The 17,261-nt window shown below is 42.7% G+C and overlaps 1 protein-coding gene across 1 annotated transcript in view; it reads right to left on the reverse strand.

Annotated features, from left to right (window-relative positions):
• LOC6033222 (putative uncharacterized protein DDB_G0286901) overlaps window positions 1-16,147 on the reverse strand; it is a 70,495-nt gene extending 54,348 nt beyond the window's left edge. The window contains 3 exon segments of the mRNA XM_038254396.1: window positions 7,263-7,954; window positions 14,733-14,888; window positions 14,891-16,147. Of these exon segments, the coding sequence (XP_038110324.1) occupies window positions 7,263-7,954; window positions 14,733-14,888; window positions 14,891-15,029 (987 nt within the window). The 5' untranslated portion in view covers window positions 15,030-16,147.
• Window positions 16,148-17,261: the final 1,114 nt, after the last annotated feature.

Here is a 17,261-nt window from a genome sequence, read left to right on the forward strand (position 1 = left end):
CGATTTGCGATTACTTATTCTCTGGTGTGATTATGGATGGCTGCTCGTTTTTTGTTGTTGTTATTCTTTTTTGGGAAAACTTCTATCGCGTTTTCCTGCGCCACCGGTTATGACGAATTCCACTGGGAGGGGGTTTTGTATTCTTTTTTTTATTGGAATTTTATTGTTATTTACGCGGCATAAAGCTCCTGCGTGTGTAGTTATGAATATGTTTGCGTGTATGTTTGTGTGCATACATAAGCACGTAATCATACAGTCGCTGCCAGCAGCGGTGATCCATCGATCACTGGCAGAGACACATTTCAACGCTTTTGGAAATCACTTTCCGAACGAGCTTTTCCACTTTACATGCTTTCCCGATTTTTTGCTTCTTCTTTTTTTTTTCAGCCGACGAGTGCGGTGCCCCAAGGCATTTTCATCGGTGGACAGTGAGCTGTGATGGTGGAAACCTGGTCAAGATGGGGGAAATTTGAATATTATTTTTTTTGTCTAGGTTTTTAGAGCATCCCAAAATTGCATGATTAGATAAATGTTAAAAGCTCCAACGAATAAATCTGACAAAAAATAAAGCATCTTTTGAAACAAACCAATATTTTACGACTGTGCCACGTGATAGCAATCACGTTGTATCCTTAGGCAACGAATTTTTATTGTGACGTTTGAGTTGGGTTCTTCACTTCTTTTATTTTTTTTCTCTCAAAGCTAAACTTATCGAGGCCCTGCCTTGTTATGGGTGAGTCATACCTGTGGCGAAGAAGGTGCTTAGCCTGAATCGGCCAGCCCAAAACCCGTAATATAAATAAAACAACCGGCTTCGCTGACGACTGACTGGTTGGTTGGTTGGTTGGCAAGGTGAACCCGGCCAAGCCTGACACACAAAACAACGCCACCAGTATCGGAAAAGCCGTCCTACCCCCGTGACTATCACATTCCAGAACACGCTTTTCCGTTCCGTGCCTCGAAGTTCTAAGCCGGGGGGAAACAATAATGATGGACGAACCGGGACGCGACCCTTGAGCACACAGCAGCAGTCGCCAATAAGACATGCAACACATGCACGTTGTGGGCCCCGTTCCGTGTCAACCACTTGGCTAAACAAAGTTATTGTACAAATGGGGAAATTTGAATCGGTCCCTGATGGAAAACCCATAATAACTTCCCCTAGAGCGCCTAACAAAACCTGAAAGCTGTATTAATTGACCAATTTTGGAATCTCGATTTAAAAAAAAAAACATCTGAAAATTCCTCCAAACAATTGGAAGTCAACCCAAATAAACTCCAATCTACAGTAACCCCATCTCAAGTAGTGTAAGAAAACGCCAGGAACGAGCCCAATCCCCGGCGGGCCAATAAAACGCTGAACCTCCAAACACTTTTGATGGCTGGTGCCACCATTTCGGGCTCCGGGGCTCGTGTCCTCTTTCTGTCGGGAGATCCCGATTCTATGGGTGACGGTACCCCTCCACTGTCAGGTTGTCCAGAAATGAAAAAAAGGAAATGCGAGTGCATTTGAGCGGAAAATTGTGGTACAGCAGCAGACTTGCTACTGGCACAATCAGGTGGATTGTGCTCGAGTACTGTGCCACCATGCCTTAAAAAAGGGAAGTGCGAGAGGGGGGAAATTGGTCCTCCGAAATGTAAATCATTGTAGCACCCTTCGGTTGAGCGAAGGGTGACAAACGAAATTACAGGCATTATTGGCGATTGCTGAAAGTGATTTTATGTTGGAATGGTTTTTTTGGGCATGTGTATATGTGAGTTGCTATCGTGTACTGCCCATTTTCGCATTAATGTCCCATATGCATTTTGGTGGTTTTTGAGTGCTGTGCTGGAATAGCTTTGTTTTATGATTTATGTTCCGCTAATCTAATATTTTGCACTAGTTTCGGTATACAGTCCAGACTCGATTGTTCAAAGTTCTCGGTAAAAATAAACTCTGTATAATCGAAATATCGAATTATCAGATAATTGACTTGTTTTGAGTTGATGGACAAAAATGACTCCAAAATTCTCTAAAGCAAGGAAGCCACTCAAATCCCATTTTCGAATTCCCGACTATTAGGGATGCGGGTTTTGGTCGGATATATTCGTTATCCGGATACCCGGATTTCCGAATCCGGATAGATGATCCGGATTACGAGATAAAATTTTTAGTGTTTTCGACAAAGTTGCTTGGATTGGCAAGCCCAACAACTTTCTAAAAGACAAAAAAATCCCAAAAATATTCCTGTAAAGTTAGATTTTCAAAATCACCGTAATCGTGAACCACCCTAATTTTCAACCAAACCAAAAGTTGCCCCTTTCTATTTGCAACAACTCTTCTGAAGACACCAAAGCTCCAAAACATCACCATTTCCGGAAAATCCATTTTCCACTTAATTTTGCGATCTGGACCACCGTGCATCGGGGTTTGAGTGTACATGTTTAAAGATTCATTAATACTGTGTAATACTCAACAAAAATGTCAAGTTTATATTTGAAAATTGCCGCAATAAAAATTCAGCATCATCTTTGTTTGCAAGAAAGGGGGATGACAACAAGTTATAAATAATTAAATTTAGAACTTACTGTTTGCAAAATGATATCAAGAAGTGGCAAGTATTGTAATAGATCTATAATAAAAAAGTCGATGGCGTCGAGTTTTGAGGTATTCGAAGTCAACAAATCTTAAGAGGAGGATTGAAATCGAGATTGGCATAATTCGTCACGTGGAAAACAAAAATAGACTTCTTTTGGCCGCCCCTCGTTTAGTCTACGAACAAAAAAAGCAAGAAGCACTTAATTTTTCAGCGATATTTTCAGCATCAACAAATCCAAAATGTTTCAAAACAAGTCACCTCAGCAGCAAAAAATATGTCACGCTTGAGCTTGAACATGGCCTTCTACTTTGTTTATGTTTGCAGCTGTAGTAAAGTTGTAGTAGCGGGAAGCATTCGAAAATCACGTTACACATTCTGTCTTTTCAGCACCCAGCTAAAGCCCTTTGTATTTTATTTGTACAAAGGTAAAAAACACGATTAAAACCCATTTCTGATCACAGTTTTTCATTTTAATGCAAAATAAAAAAAAATGTCAAGAAAACATTTTTTTCGATGGATCAATAATGGTCCTTTTGGAACGAGCTGTCAAGTAGTACCCTGGGTGATGAAAAGAGAGAAAGCGTTACGTGTTTTTCGAATGATTCCACTTTGTTAACATTTACAAAGTAGGAGGCTGTTCAAGCACAAGCATGACTTTTTCTCTTGCTGGTTAATGAGCTGTTTTATATTCAGTAGCATATGTTTTATTTTGTCTAGTTTTTGACATATTTTGCTGGAAAATTGTGTGGGTAGTGCGGTGCCTGTGTGGACGCGCAGTCCTGTTTTTTCGTGTTATTTTCCGTCTCTTTTGTGTTGCTGTTCGAGTGCATGGGGTGATTGGTCATTATAATAATGGCATCAGTAGTGCGGTGCCTGTGTGGACGCGCAGTCCTGTTTTTTTTTTTCGTTTTATTTTCTCTTTTGTTTCGCTATTTGTGTACATGGGGTGATTGGATTTCTTCTTCTTCTTTTTTCATTTATTTTTTGTTCGCGCGTTCGTTGGCCGATGAATTTTATTTTTGTTCTCTTTATATAGTTTTCGATAGAAACGATCCGATTTTTGTTTTTTGAGACAAGCAAGTCGTATTGCTGGATTAAGTCCTTTCCATATCATCGAGGATCGGAAGGCACGTCGACGGATATGTTTTAAGGCTTATGATATAAAATAATTTTAATGAATGAAGCCCTTCCTGCATCACCGTTGATCGGATGGCACGCCGACGGAGAATTTCTGGAGAATCGCGGTCGAATTAATACTATATTTAAATCCCTAGATAGGTATCTTTCCGCAGCCGGCTGCCTAAGATTTTTAAAATTTCAACCGATAAACAAATTGCTCATGGTCGCATCACCTACCACAGTGAATCCTGACCTCATACCCATCTTACTAACCCTCAAAACTCATGTGATACTTTGTCGGAGACGCAGTCGATTTGGCGGTCCCATCACTCAAGTATCGGCTAACATTCCCATCCACTTCCCGTGTCTTACCACTGGTCGTGGCCGGCGTCGGTATTGATCAGCACGATAGGGACCTTTGAAAATTGCGAAGGGGTGATGATTGGTTCCTACTTTTCATCTGTGGTCCACGGAGCAATGTTTGGGGGTCCTGGTCAATAACGAAGTAGCAGCTACGGGTAGACACCAATGCTATGCTATGCTATGCTATTTTGCTGGAAAATTGTGTGTGTTTTCAAGTACAGTGGACTCTCTCGTTGTCGATATTGAAAGGGACCGTCGAGAGCGGGTGTTGTCAAATTATAGAACAAAAAATCAAAGCAATCTATTTGAAGGGACTGAACAATTTATTGACAGCTGGAGCAATATTGATATCGAGAAGATCGACAGTCAGAGAGTCCACTGTAGTACCATTTCTGCCAAGAAGGGCCGTCAAGTACAAATTTTCTTGATCGTTGTGAACAATAATATCACAAATGTAAGCTGAATTTTAGGACCCGATTCGCGTTAAAATATTATGTTATCTCAATTCCTTTATTATTTTGTAAATTTTGGAATTAACAACGCCGTAATTTCAAGCATCGGTGCCAATTTTGAACGAAATTGGTTGAGATTAACCTATTGATACCCAAGCCTGAAGTTGTATGTATGTATGTATGATCCCCATACCCGCAGGCAACTTGGTCCTGGAACACATGTGAGCGCTAGGTGAACAATTCGCTCATCTTTTACTCCATAATCTGTACACCCACGTGCATAAGTTTTTTTGCACGAATTTTATTGCTACAAACACCGGCACATAAATCAAAATCATTCCCCTTTTCCCTCCCCAAGTGCCGGAAATTTGTAGCGGGTGTAGGGACACTTTGCATAGACGCCCTTGTTCCCATCACGTCACTGAGGGTATGGAGCGACGAGAAATTAATAAGCATGCCCCCTCAGTCGAACCTTCATTAGAGAAGCAGGCAATCCACAACTCACAGCGAACGACCAAGGGAACACCCTACCGCGTATTTAATGGTAATTTGGCGTGGTTGTCTTGAGTGGTTTGAGCGAATGTTAGAATATTAGTGAGAGAGTTTTATGTTTTATAAAAAGAACGGGCTCACCAAATAATGTATGCTTCAAGACAGCTTCATTTGAGTTCCGGGAGTTGTCCGATTTTATAAACTTGCGATCCGATGACCTCCCTTCAACAAACTTAAAACAGCCAACCACGACGTTTGACTGGGATTGGTGACGTTGCCGACGGACTCCACCGTTCTCCGTCAAAGTGAACCGGATGAAGTTGCTGCTGCTGGACAATCTTGATTATGATGATTCTTTCCATTTGAAGCCGGGACGCTGCTTCGATATCTGCAACAAACTCCTTTTCGAAATTCCAGAAGGTCTTGTTCCAAATGCTCCGCTGGATACAACTGCTGAAGCGCTTGTCCGTGACCACCAAGTTTTCCACCGTATATTGCCAAAAAAGGGCAAAATTAAGTACTTTTTATATTTTTTGAAAGAAAATTTGAAGCACAAAATTGACAGCGAAAAATATTTCGATCCGCACACGCGCATGGTTTACTTCGATCCACCTATTGATACCCAAGCCTGAAGTTGGCAAAAAAAAAAAAAAAAAAAAATTGCTTACGGAAATCACATTTTTAAATCACTAATATCTTTCAAGGATCGAGTTTTACAATAGCAGGCCGTACAGACCAAACCGTAGGAAAATTTGGTGGTTCATGCATTGTTTCCATTTTTCCCATACAAACTTCACCTTCGAGTATCAATGTGTAAATGTTGACTGATTTGGCTCAGATTGACCCAGAGTCCTTAAATAGGTCAAGGAACAATATTCAGATTGTGGAGCGAAGTTTTGAAAAAAATCCCATATTCAGGACACCCCAAAGTTGATTAATCAAAGTTGTCAGCTGGGTGGTGAAAAGTGGGGTCAAAAAGCAGCACCGTTTTCAAATGTCACAGCGACCATTTTTTTTTGCCCGAAGATGCAAGTAATGTTTAAATGCGAGTTTAAATGTCAAAGTATTGTTATCGATCATTCAAAAAATGGTCATAAAAATGTTATATTTTTTACCGTTTTTTTTTTTTCAAGTATGCAAAAAGCCAATGTTGTGAGAACTTGTACGAGTCCTGGAGATAAAGAAGACGAAATAACGGAAATAAAAAATAATGAAAATATTTGTTTGCTAATCATTTATAAACAATACATTTTAAAATGTGATGCGTTTGTGTTCGTTTACGCCGCTTCTCGACTCATAATTATCCCCAAGGATATGGGCATCAATGTTGCAAATAAATTTGCGTTCAACTTATTCCATCTGTACAACAATGTGCGCACTGCAATGCATTTAATTAGCAAAACCAATCACGTTACGTAAATTTACCGCATGTTATTTTACATACCCACAAAACACGTACGGTCCATTAATTTTGATTGTTTTATTCATTATAAAAGGATCACCTCCATCCTCGTCTCAACCCAACCCTGCAGCATGGAATAACCACACAAACCCCACCTTTGACCCCGTTCAAAAGTGGACTGGATTTATTTATAGAGAGCAAAATAAACACCTGGGCGCGCATTGGGTCCTTGGAATGTAAAGTTCGAACCTGTTCGAACCATATCGGGGCAAAACATTCCTAAAACGTGCAGTGAACCAAACCGTGATTCTACCATGGCCTCGAATTGCCATCGAAGAAAAGGGGTGAGGGAGAAGCTTCTGATGATGCTGAGAAGGGCCTTGGGCGAAAACACTTTTCTTTTTTTCGACTTTCTTGGCAGCCAACAGCCCGCGTCAATACGGAACGTCCTTTGGCCTTAGGGGAAGGCGGAAGGAGGACACCGTGATTGATGTCTAGTCGGTTGGGTAGAACCATCTTGTGATGGGGTCCCAGGAGAGCTTTTTCAGACACTGGACTGGTCTTCAGGGGGGAAAAGGCGAACAATGAAGCTATAAATGATGAAGGATTTTGGAAGGGATCGCCCATAAATTTATGGAAATGACCGGGTTGTGGTTGAGTCTTGTGGGTAAATTAAAGCTCTTTTTAGAATAATATTCTAATACTCAGATAATGTTCAAGGTTGTATCCCAACAAAATAGATTCAATTTTCGCTAACGTTAAGGCGGTCAGGTCTACTGCGCAAAGTTTACCACAGACATGATTCGTAAATAAACCTATTAAAAATACTCTAATGTTCACAAAATATCGACTCACCTGAATGACGGTTTTCCGGGGCCCGTGTCCGTGGTGCAGCTGCTGGACGAGTTGGTGGCTCTGGTGTTGCTGCGCTTGCTGCTGGTTGATGATCGGTTGCAGTGGCAGTGGCAGCTGCAGCGGCAACTTCGGTGCCAGCTTGTCCGGCTGCGACAGCGGGTTCGTGTTGTTGGCCCGGACCAGGTCCAGCGCCAGCAGTGCCTTCGGTCCACCGGGGGTAAAGTAGACCGTTTGCTGGGGTTGCTGCTGCGAGTGCTGCTGGTGCTGGGCCTGCAGAACCTGCTGGCCGCTGACGATCTGAACCTGCTGCAGCTGCTGGTGCTGGTGGTTGCCACTGATGGGCTGCGTAAAGGACTGCGATTGCTGCAGGTTCTTGTTCTTGTCCACCATCGGGTGGATCGTGTCGGTCAGCGGCGTGCGGAACGTGGCCGACGACAGGTTGGCCGATTTGTTCTTCTGGTTGTCCAGCTTTTTCTTGCCATGGGACGCCGCCAGTCGCTTCCAGGACAGCGCGTTGATGAACAACGAGTGCTTCTTGAGGTTCTTCTCGAGGGCATTCTTCTCCGAGAGGATCCGAGCATTGTCCGTGTTGTTGTTGTTATTGTTGTTGTTGTGGTTGCGTTCCTGTATGCTGTTGCTGTTGTTGTTACTGTTGATGTTGTTGTTGATGCTGTTGATGTTGGCGATGAATCCTGGAAGGAATGTTATATGAGTAACTTGATATTGAGGTGATTTTAAACATGATAAAAACCAACTAATTTAAAAATGAATTCCTGTTATTAAAATCTTGTTCTTAAAATTTTGGACATAGAATAAAAGTCAATATTTGTAAGAATCGTCGTATGTCAAAGCTCATTTCTGTTTCACTTCAAAAGCAAAAACTCAAAATATTCAAAAAGTATAAAATTTGCTTTAGAAATATGGAGTTATTTATGTTTCTTCGAAGCAATAATAATCTTTTATTGTCCTTCAATTTCCTGGACAAAACCCAAGAAAACCATATCAAAAAAATATTTTAAATTTAATTTAATTTTATAATTCTGGTAAAACAAATAACAGTATAATTTCATTATCTAAAAACAGTTTATAACTCCGAGATGTCTTGGTGAATTTCATCTTGGACACAAGATGTTGCAAATTAAATGGTTTGAAAATAACACGGATTTTTTAAATTGTGTTGGTTTCTTCAGTAAAGTTGTACGTAAAGGTATGAGTTTATTTTTTATGTAACACTTTTAATAGTTGTAATCAGTCAAATATTAGGCAATTGCGAAAATTATGATATTATTCATCAGGGAATAGTGACTCTGTGTCGAAAAAACGTGTAATATTAAATCACGAACAGGTGAATTTTCTTCAGTTTATGGTGAAATTTCATCAGTTTCACATTTTTACACATTTTCACACATTTATAAATGTAAAATTAATATATTCTATTTTCATTCCTTCATTCTTTTTTTTTCAAAATCGATTACTGAGCAAATTTTATTTGTCAGCAACATCTTTTTATTTAAACTCTAGATAAATGATTTCAATCAATTAAAGTTACGGAAGAGAGCTCAATCTACCGATGATAATAACATTTTTCTACTGCACTATATTTTAACTGAACAAAAATAAAAAAGCAAAAAAAAAAAGTTGGGTAATTTTCCGCCAACTCACACAGCAGTTGCCCCGACCCCTCTTCGATTTGCGTGAAACTTTGTCCTAAGGGGTAACTTTTGTCCCTGATCACGAATCCGAGGTCCGTTTTTTGATATCTCGTGACGGAGGGGCAGTACGACCCCTTCCATTTTTGAACATGCGAAAAAAGAGGTGTTTTTCAATAATTTGCAGCCTGAAACGGTGATGAGATAGAAATTTGGTGTTCAAAAAGGTGCAGGTGGTTATGTTACACATGACCAGTATGACAAAGAACTTTGCAAGATGATTGTTGAAATTTTCTATTAGAATGTCCGGTCCAAATTCCCCCCTTATAATAACCGTCCTATCGAACTAAGGGGACGGAAATTGCAAGTGGAGCTGAAATAGAAATCGAAGTGAAATCAATTTACTTTCCTTCACCACTCGAAAGTTACCATGATGCGGGAATATTTTTGCAAGGCTGTTGCAAGCAATCGGCGGCAGTAAAGGAAATTTGAACAGCAGACATTAAAAACTACCCTTTACAGGGCTCTTAATGATTACGAGATAGTTATTCTAAATTTCCAGAAACAGATTTTCGCAGTGGCACAAAAAAATGTGCATCGCAGTAATTTATTTATTACTTCCTGCCTAATAAGCAATATATTTTAACTGCTTAGTTTCAGATAATGGCCAGTATCAAAAACCATAAAGTTTGATACCCATATTGCCCCAACTGTTACGGTCCGGCAAATGTCCCCCCATCGGAACATCCGCGGGGCCTTCGGCCACTCCGGATTGTGGCCACTACTGCCGAAATGTCAAATTTCATGTCCAGTATCAAAAACCATAAAGTTTGATACCCATATTGCCCCAACTGTTACGGTCCGGCAAATGTCCCCCCATCGGAACATCCGCGGGGCCTTCGGCCACTCCGGATTGTGGCCACTACTGCCAAAATGTCAAATTTCATGTCCGGTATCAAAAACCATAATGTTTGATACCCATATTGCCCCAACTCTTACGGTTCGGCAAATGTCCCCCCATCGGAACATCCGCGGGACCTCCGGCCACTCCGGATTGTGGCCACTACTGCCAAAATATCAAATTTCATATCCAGTATCAAAAACCATAAAGTTTGATACCCATGTTGCCCCAACTCTTACGGTCCGGCAAATGTCCCCCCATTGGAACATCCGCGGGGCCTTCGGCCACTCCGGATTGTGGCCACTACTGCCGAAATGTCAAATTTCATGTCCAGTATCATAAACCATAAAGTTTGATACCCATATTGCCCCAACTCTTACGGTCCGGCAAATGTCCCCCCATCGGAACATCCGCGGGGCCTCCGGCCACTCCGGATTGTGGCCACTACTGCCGAAATGTCAAATTTCATGTCCAGTATCAAAAACCATAAAGTTTGATACCCATATTGCCCCAACTGTTACGGTCCGGCAAATGTCCCCCCATCGGAACATCCGCGGGGCCTTCGGCCACTCCGGATTGTGGCCGCTACTGCCGAAATGTCAAATTTCATTTCCAGTATCAAAAACCATAAAGTTTGATACCCATATTGCCCCAACTCTTACGGTCCGGCAAATGTCCCCCCATCGGAACATCCGCGGGGCCTCCGGCCACTCCGGATTGTGGCCACTACTGCCGAAATGTCAAATTTCATGTCCAGTATCAAAAACCATAAAGTTTGATACCCATATTGCCCCAACTGTTACGGTCCGGCAAATGTCCCCCCATCGGAACATCCGCGGGGCCTTCGGCCACTCCGGATTGTGGCCGCTACTGCCGAAATGTCAAATTTCATTTCCAGTATCAAAAACCATAAAGTTTGATACCCATATTACCCCAACTCTTACGGTCCGGCAAATGTCCCCCCATCGGAACATCCGCGGGGCCTCCGGCCACTCCGGATTGTGGCCACTACTGCCGAAATGTCAAATTTCATGTCCAGTATCAAAAACCATAAAGTTTGATACCCATATTGCCCCAACTGTTACGGTCCGGCAAATGTCCCCCCATCGGAACATCCGCGGGGCCTTCGGCCACTCCGGATTGTGGCCGCTACTGCCGAAATGTCAAATTTCATTTCCAGTATCAAAAACCATAAAGTTTGATACCCATATTACCCCAACTCTTACGGTCCGGCAAATGTCCCCCCATCGGAACATCCGCGGGGCCTCCGGCCACTCCGGATTGTGGCCACTACTGCCGAAATGTCAAATTTCATGTCCAGTATCAAAAACCATAAAGTTTGATACCCATATTGCCCCAACTGTTACGGTCCGGCAAATGTCCCCCCATCGGAACATCCGCGGGGCCTCCGGCCACTCCGGATTGTGGCCACTACTGCCAAAATATCAAATTTCATATCCAGTATCAAAAACCATAAAGTTTGATACCCATGTTGCCCCAACTCTTACGGTCCGGCAAATGTCCCCCCATTGGAACATCCGCGGGGCCTTCGGCCACTCCGGATTGTGGCCACTACTGCCGAAATGTCAAATTTCATGTCCAGTATCATAAACCATAAAGTTTGATACCCATATTGCCCCAACTCTTACGGTCCGGCAAATGTCCCCCCATCGGAACATCCGCGGGGCCTCCGGCCACTCCGGATTGTGGCCACTACTGCCGAAATGTCAAATTTCATGTCCAGTATCAAAAACCATAAAGTTTGATACCCATATTGCCCCAACTGTTACGGTCCGGCAAATGTCCCCCCATCGGAACATCCGCGGGGCCTTCGGCCACTCCGGATTGTGGCCGCTACTGCCGAAATGTCAAATTTCATTTCCAGTATCAAAAACCATAAAGTTTGATACCCATATTACCCCAACTCTTACGGTCCGGCAAATGTCCCCCCATCGGAACATCCGCGGGGCCTCCGGCCACTCCGGATTGTGGCCACTACTGCCGAAATGTCAAATTTCATGTCCAGTATCAAAAACCATAAAGTTTGATACCCATATTGCCCCAACTGTTACGGTCCGGCAAATGTCCCCCCATCGGAACATCCGCGGGGCCTTCGGCCACTCCGGATTGTGGCCGCTACTGCCGAAATGTCAAATTTCATTTCCAGTATCAAAAACCATAAAGTTTGATACCCATATTACCCCAACTCTTACGGTCCGGCAAATGTCCCCCCATCGGAACATCCGCGGGGCCTCCGGCCACTCCGGATTGTGGCCACTACTGCCGAAATGTCAAATTTCATGTCCAGTATCAAAAACCATAAAGTTTGATACCCATATTGCCCCAACTGTTACGGTCCGGCAAATGTCCCCCCATCGGAACATCCGCGGGGCCTTCGGCCACTCCGGATTGTGGCCACTACTGCCGAAATGTCAAATTTCATTTCCAGTATCAAAAACCATAAAGTTTGATAACCATATTGCCCCAACTCTTACGGTCCGGCAAATGTCCCCCCATCGGAACATCCGCGGGGCCTCCGGCCACTCCGGATTGTTGCCACTACTGCCGAAATGTCAAATTTCATGTCCAGTATCAAAAACCATAAAGTTTGATACCCATATTGCCCCAACTGTTACGGTCCGGCAAATGTCCCCCCATCGGAACATCCGCGGGGCCTTCGGCCACTCCGGATTGTGGCCGCTACTGCCGAAATGTCAAATTTCATTTCCAGTATCAAAAACCATAAAGTTTGATACCCATATTACCCCAACTCTTACGGTCCGGCAAATGTCCCCCCATCGAAACATCCGCGGGGCCTCCGGCCACTCCGGATTGTGGCCACTACTGCCGAAATGTCAAATTTCATTTCCAGTATCAAAAACCATAAAGTTTGATAACCATATTGCCCCAACTCTTACGGTCCGGCAAATGTCCCCCCATCGGAACATCCGCGGGGCCTCCGGCCACTCCGGATTGTTGCCACTACTGCCGAAATGTCAAATTTCATGTCCAGTATCAAAAACCATAAAGTTTGATACCCATATTACCCCAACTGTTACGGTCCGGCAAATGTCCCCCCATCGGAACATCCGCGGGGCCTCCGGCCACTTTGGATTGTGGCCACTACTGCCGAAATGTCAAATTTCATGTCCAGTATCAAAAACCATAAAGTTTGATACCCATATTACCCCAACTCTTATGGTCCGGCAAATGTCCCCCCATCGGAACATCCCCGGGGCCTACGGCCACTCCAGGCCAGGTGGTGGCCAGTTCCAATGATCGACTCCCGCGACTGGCATGTCTTAGCTGGTCCTTGCCTCCAAGCCATCTGCTCCCGGACCTCCAGGCCGTCTGCTAGCGGGCTACCAGGCCATCTGCTTCTGATGTGTTCTCGTCGACGTCCAGCAACAGAATGAATTTTCGGGACCGACCGAGTCGAGTTTTGTTGGCTCGTCGACGATCCGAAAATGATGAGGTGGAGTGGGGGTGATTTTAGATACATCATTCTCACGTCTCGCGATTGACTGATTGGGAAACGTTCGCTCATCCAACCAGCGTGCACCAAAAAGAGGGGAAATTTGCCGAGAGGGGAATTCGTCACGTAACGTTTTCGCTTCGCGAAAATTTTGGATTGACACCACGTATAGAAACCTTAGGACAAAGTTCTTTGTCAAAAGACTTTTATGTAAAATTAGACGCCCGATTTGATGGCGAACTCAGAATTCCGAAAAAACGTATTTTTCATCGAAAAAAACACTAATTTTTTTTAAAAAATTCTCCCATTTTCCGTTACTGACTGTAAAATTTTTTGGAACATGTCATTTTATGGGATATTTAATGCACTTTTCGAATCTACATTGACCCAGAAGGGTCATTTTTTCATTTAGAACAAAATTTTTCATTTTAAAATTTCGTGTTTTTTCTAACTTTGCAGGGTTATTTTTTAGAGTGTAACAATGTTCTACAACTATCCAGGTTACCATACTACACTGAACAAATACTATGTTTTCAGTTATGAGCAACGTAAGCCCATACATCCAATTGAAATGTGGTCAAAGACAAACTTATGGGAAATTGGACGAGCTTTCCAGAAAAATATTTTCGAGACTGAAAAATCAAGTCTGTCATATAGAAATTGGCAAAAACCATAAAAAAACTATTTTTTCAACATTTTTATTTTTAAAACCGCTCTAACTTCACAAGGATTGAACTTAGGACAATGGTCAATATGGAGATTTTTATGTAAAATTGTCTGAGGAATCGATTCTCACTATCGGTTTTTAAAACTTTTGAAGTTTAGACCACTTTTCAAAAAAACAGTTTCAGTAAATGATTTTTGTATTTTTTTAGGAGAGACATACCATCCTGCATTTTTCGTGAGTCTTTTTGTAACTTTTTAGGCTATTTCCTCAAAAATTTCGAGCGAAAAAAAATCGTGACATCAGCAACAAATTTAACTTTTAATCTTAAAAACTGAAAAATCTCATAAAAGTGGAATGTTTTTTTCTTTCAGTGTATTTTTTTCGGAAAGCCCGTCAAATTTCCTACAAGTTTGTCTTTGACCTCTTTTTGATATGATGCAACAGCTTCGAGATACAGCAATATTTAAGTTACGAAATACAAATATATTAAAAACACTTACGCCCTTCTCAAATGTCATTATCGAGTGTAACTGGCTCCATATACACAAAAATGGCTTAAATAAGCGTAGGATAACATGTCTACAAAGTTTCATTGAAATCGGAGAGGGTCGAGAAAAAAGTATCTAAAAAATTCCTGTTTTGGGCTGGAATTGCTCAAATGTCTTACAAAATATTAAGTCAATAAGACATTGATTGTATTTTCTATTGCAAAGAGTCTTTTTGTTACAATTTTAATCAATTCCAAGGAACTTCCGGTTCTCCCCCTTCATCAACCTACCTTCCTCCGCCCGGTTCGTATTGTTCTTGCCATCGTCCTTTCCGCCGAGGTTCAGGCTATTATTGTTATTGTTGTTATTATTATTGATCGCGTTCGTGTGGCTGTTGTTCGGCACCGGCTGTATCAGGTTCGGCGGTTTGGTGTTCTCGCGGTTTTCACATTATTCAGCTGCTCGTAGGAGTAGTTGTTCAGCGGAAAATCCGCCGAGTTCGAGGACGAAAGCGTCCCCGCACTGTGGTGGTGCGTCGAGTAGATGGGACGACGCTCCCGCGGACTAAAGCTCAGCACGGTTCCCATCTTGCTGGTTGCTGCTGGTGGTAGATTCCTTGAGGGCTCGACGACGAGGTCCACTTTTTGTTTCGTTTGAGGGGGGGTTGAGGTTTACGGTGAATAATTTATTCTAGGCGATTTAGATCTCCTTCTTTATGTAACAACGAAAATCATCGACTTTTTCCCATTCCAAGGCGCGATTTTCCCTTTTTGTGTATCCTTTTTTAATGGCCTATAGCAGTGTGTATTTGTCGCACTCAACACCCCTCACGGTTTTCCCCTGCGCTGTGTCACAACACCATCCCCGATTTTCCGCGTGCTTTTCCCCACGAAATTCGGTACCCAAAATCCACTAATTTCTTCCTTCCGGGTGGTTTTTCCCCGAGTGTATTTACGTATCCTGGCTAGACACGGAGGGAAATCGACACTGTGTTATCGTCTCACTTCCGTCGTGCGTAACGCGCAAACCAAACTTCCGGAAAAACTAGAAGGTGACCACGGGGTGGTTTGGCGTGACGAAAATGTAGGCTGAAAATTGCTGAACATAAACTTTTTTCTCTCCCGATGCTAGGTGGAAAACACGCACACAAGCAAACACGTGGACGACGTAGCTTTTCACAATCACTCACTCACACATGTGCAACGCGCTTTTTTTCGGGCAAAATCCTGTCCATTTGGGGACACACGTACTAGACTTGGACCACTTCCGTCGTAAATTCCAGCGAATTCCTCAACTGGTCAGAAACCTCTAGGGAATCGACTATCCACGTTTTCTTCTCTTGGGGGTTGTTTTAAGGGATGATTTTCCACCCTGAACACACTCACTCGCGAGCACACTCACACACGACACACTTTTCGTCTCAAAGTTTTTCCCATTTGTGTGGAGTTATCCGAGATGCTACTGCCTCACCCGTCGAAAATCCTTGCGAACAAAATTCACTTTCGATTCTCGAGCAATTTCCTCGAAAAAGAAAACTTAAACGCACTAACTGCCCAACGCGACGCGCGAAACTAAACGTGGAAAATCGACCTGGAAAAAATCCTTCTCCAAAGATCAGATTTTCGATAGTATATCAAAACGCAAATATGGAGGACACCAAGTCACCCTCACACTGGTTCTGATATAAATGACGATTTGAGAAAAGTCGAATTTCGATTCACCTAGCCTGGCCAAAGGGAAAGTCCTGGCACGCACACACGCCCAACTCGCCCATAAGTAGCGTAAGAAAATCCTCAAGTTTTCCCAGCAACGCACGCAAACACACACACCAAACGAACCCCCAACAAACAATCCCAAATCGCGGTTGTGCGACGGCGCATAAAAACGGCACAGCACACCAAAACTAGGACTAAAGCTGATGTCTTCACCCCTACAAGCAACCATTCGCAACCACCCCCCGCGCGATGTGGTGATTACAACACGCTCACAGTGACGGTGGCGGGCACACTTTTATGCTTCCACCTTCGCTGTTTTGTGGTTGGAGCCCGCAACACCCACCTCCCACTCCCACACCTTGGTCTGGGTTTGGTGATGTCCCCGTTTTGGAGTGGAGGGTGTTATGCTTGGATAGGGTGGCATAGTGGGAATGAGTGAAAGATTTTTTCGACTCAAATTTTATTCTGATGTAGGTTGTTTCTCAATAAGCAATGTACGATAGAGCGTCCCACTATCTGTCCCGGGAAAAATCCAGGAAAAATATCCCGTTTCCTGTGATTTTTTTGAAATTTCCCGGGAAATCCCCGAAATTCAATCGGTAGTATACGTTTTCTTAAAATTTTAGCACCAATGTTTATTGAAAAAAAAAAAATATAAATAAATGAAATTTCTTAATTTGATTCAATTCAAATATTTTTCAAAGTTTTTCATTTTTATTATGAACACAAGGCGTTTTATATTGTTAACAGTGGAATGCACTTAAAAGTATGTACTATGATATTTGGAAGTTTTTCAGAAAACATTTGTTTTGCAACCTGATTTTTCGGACCGTTTTTTAACAAAAACTGTGGAAAATATATACAATAGCCATTACAACTGTTTTTCTTAACTAACTAGCTCTGGTGAAAATGTTCTCTCACGTCAGAAACATTCAATAGTGGGAATAGCTCTCACTCAATTCGATGCCTCTGTGCGTTTATGCTAACTAGTTAGGAATCCTAGCAAGCTTTGTACAAGAGAGCACAGAGGCATCGATTTGTAGGTCAACAGAAATCATGGTGTTACGGATTAACATAGACTCACTTTACGCAAAGCGATTCAAT

The sequence above is a fragment of the Culex quinquefasciatus genome, chromosome 2 (genome assembly GCF_015732765.1).
Source record: "Culex quinquefasciatus strain JHB chromosome 2, VPISU_Cqui_1.0_pri_paternal, whole genome shotgun sequence".
NCBI lineage: Eukaryota > Metazoa > Arthropoda > Insecta > Diptera > Culicidae > Culex > Culex quinquefasciatus.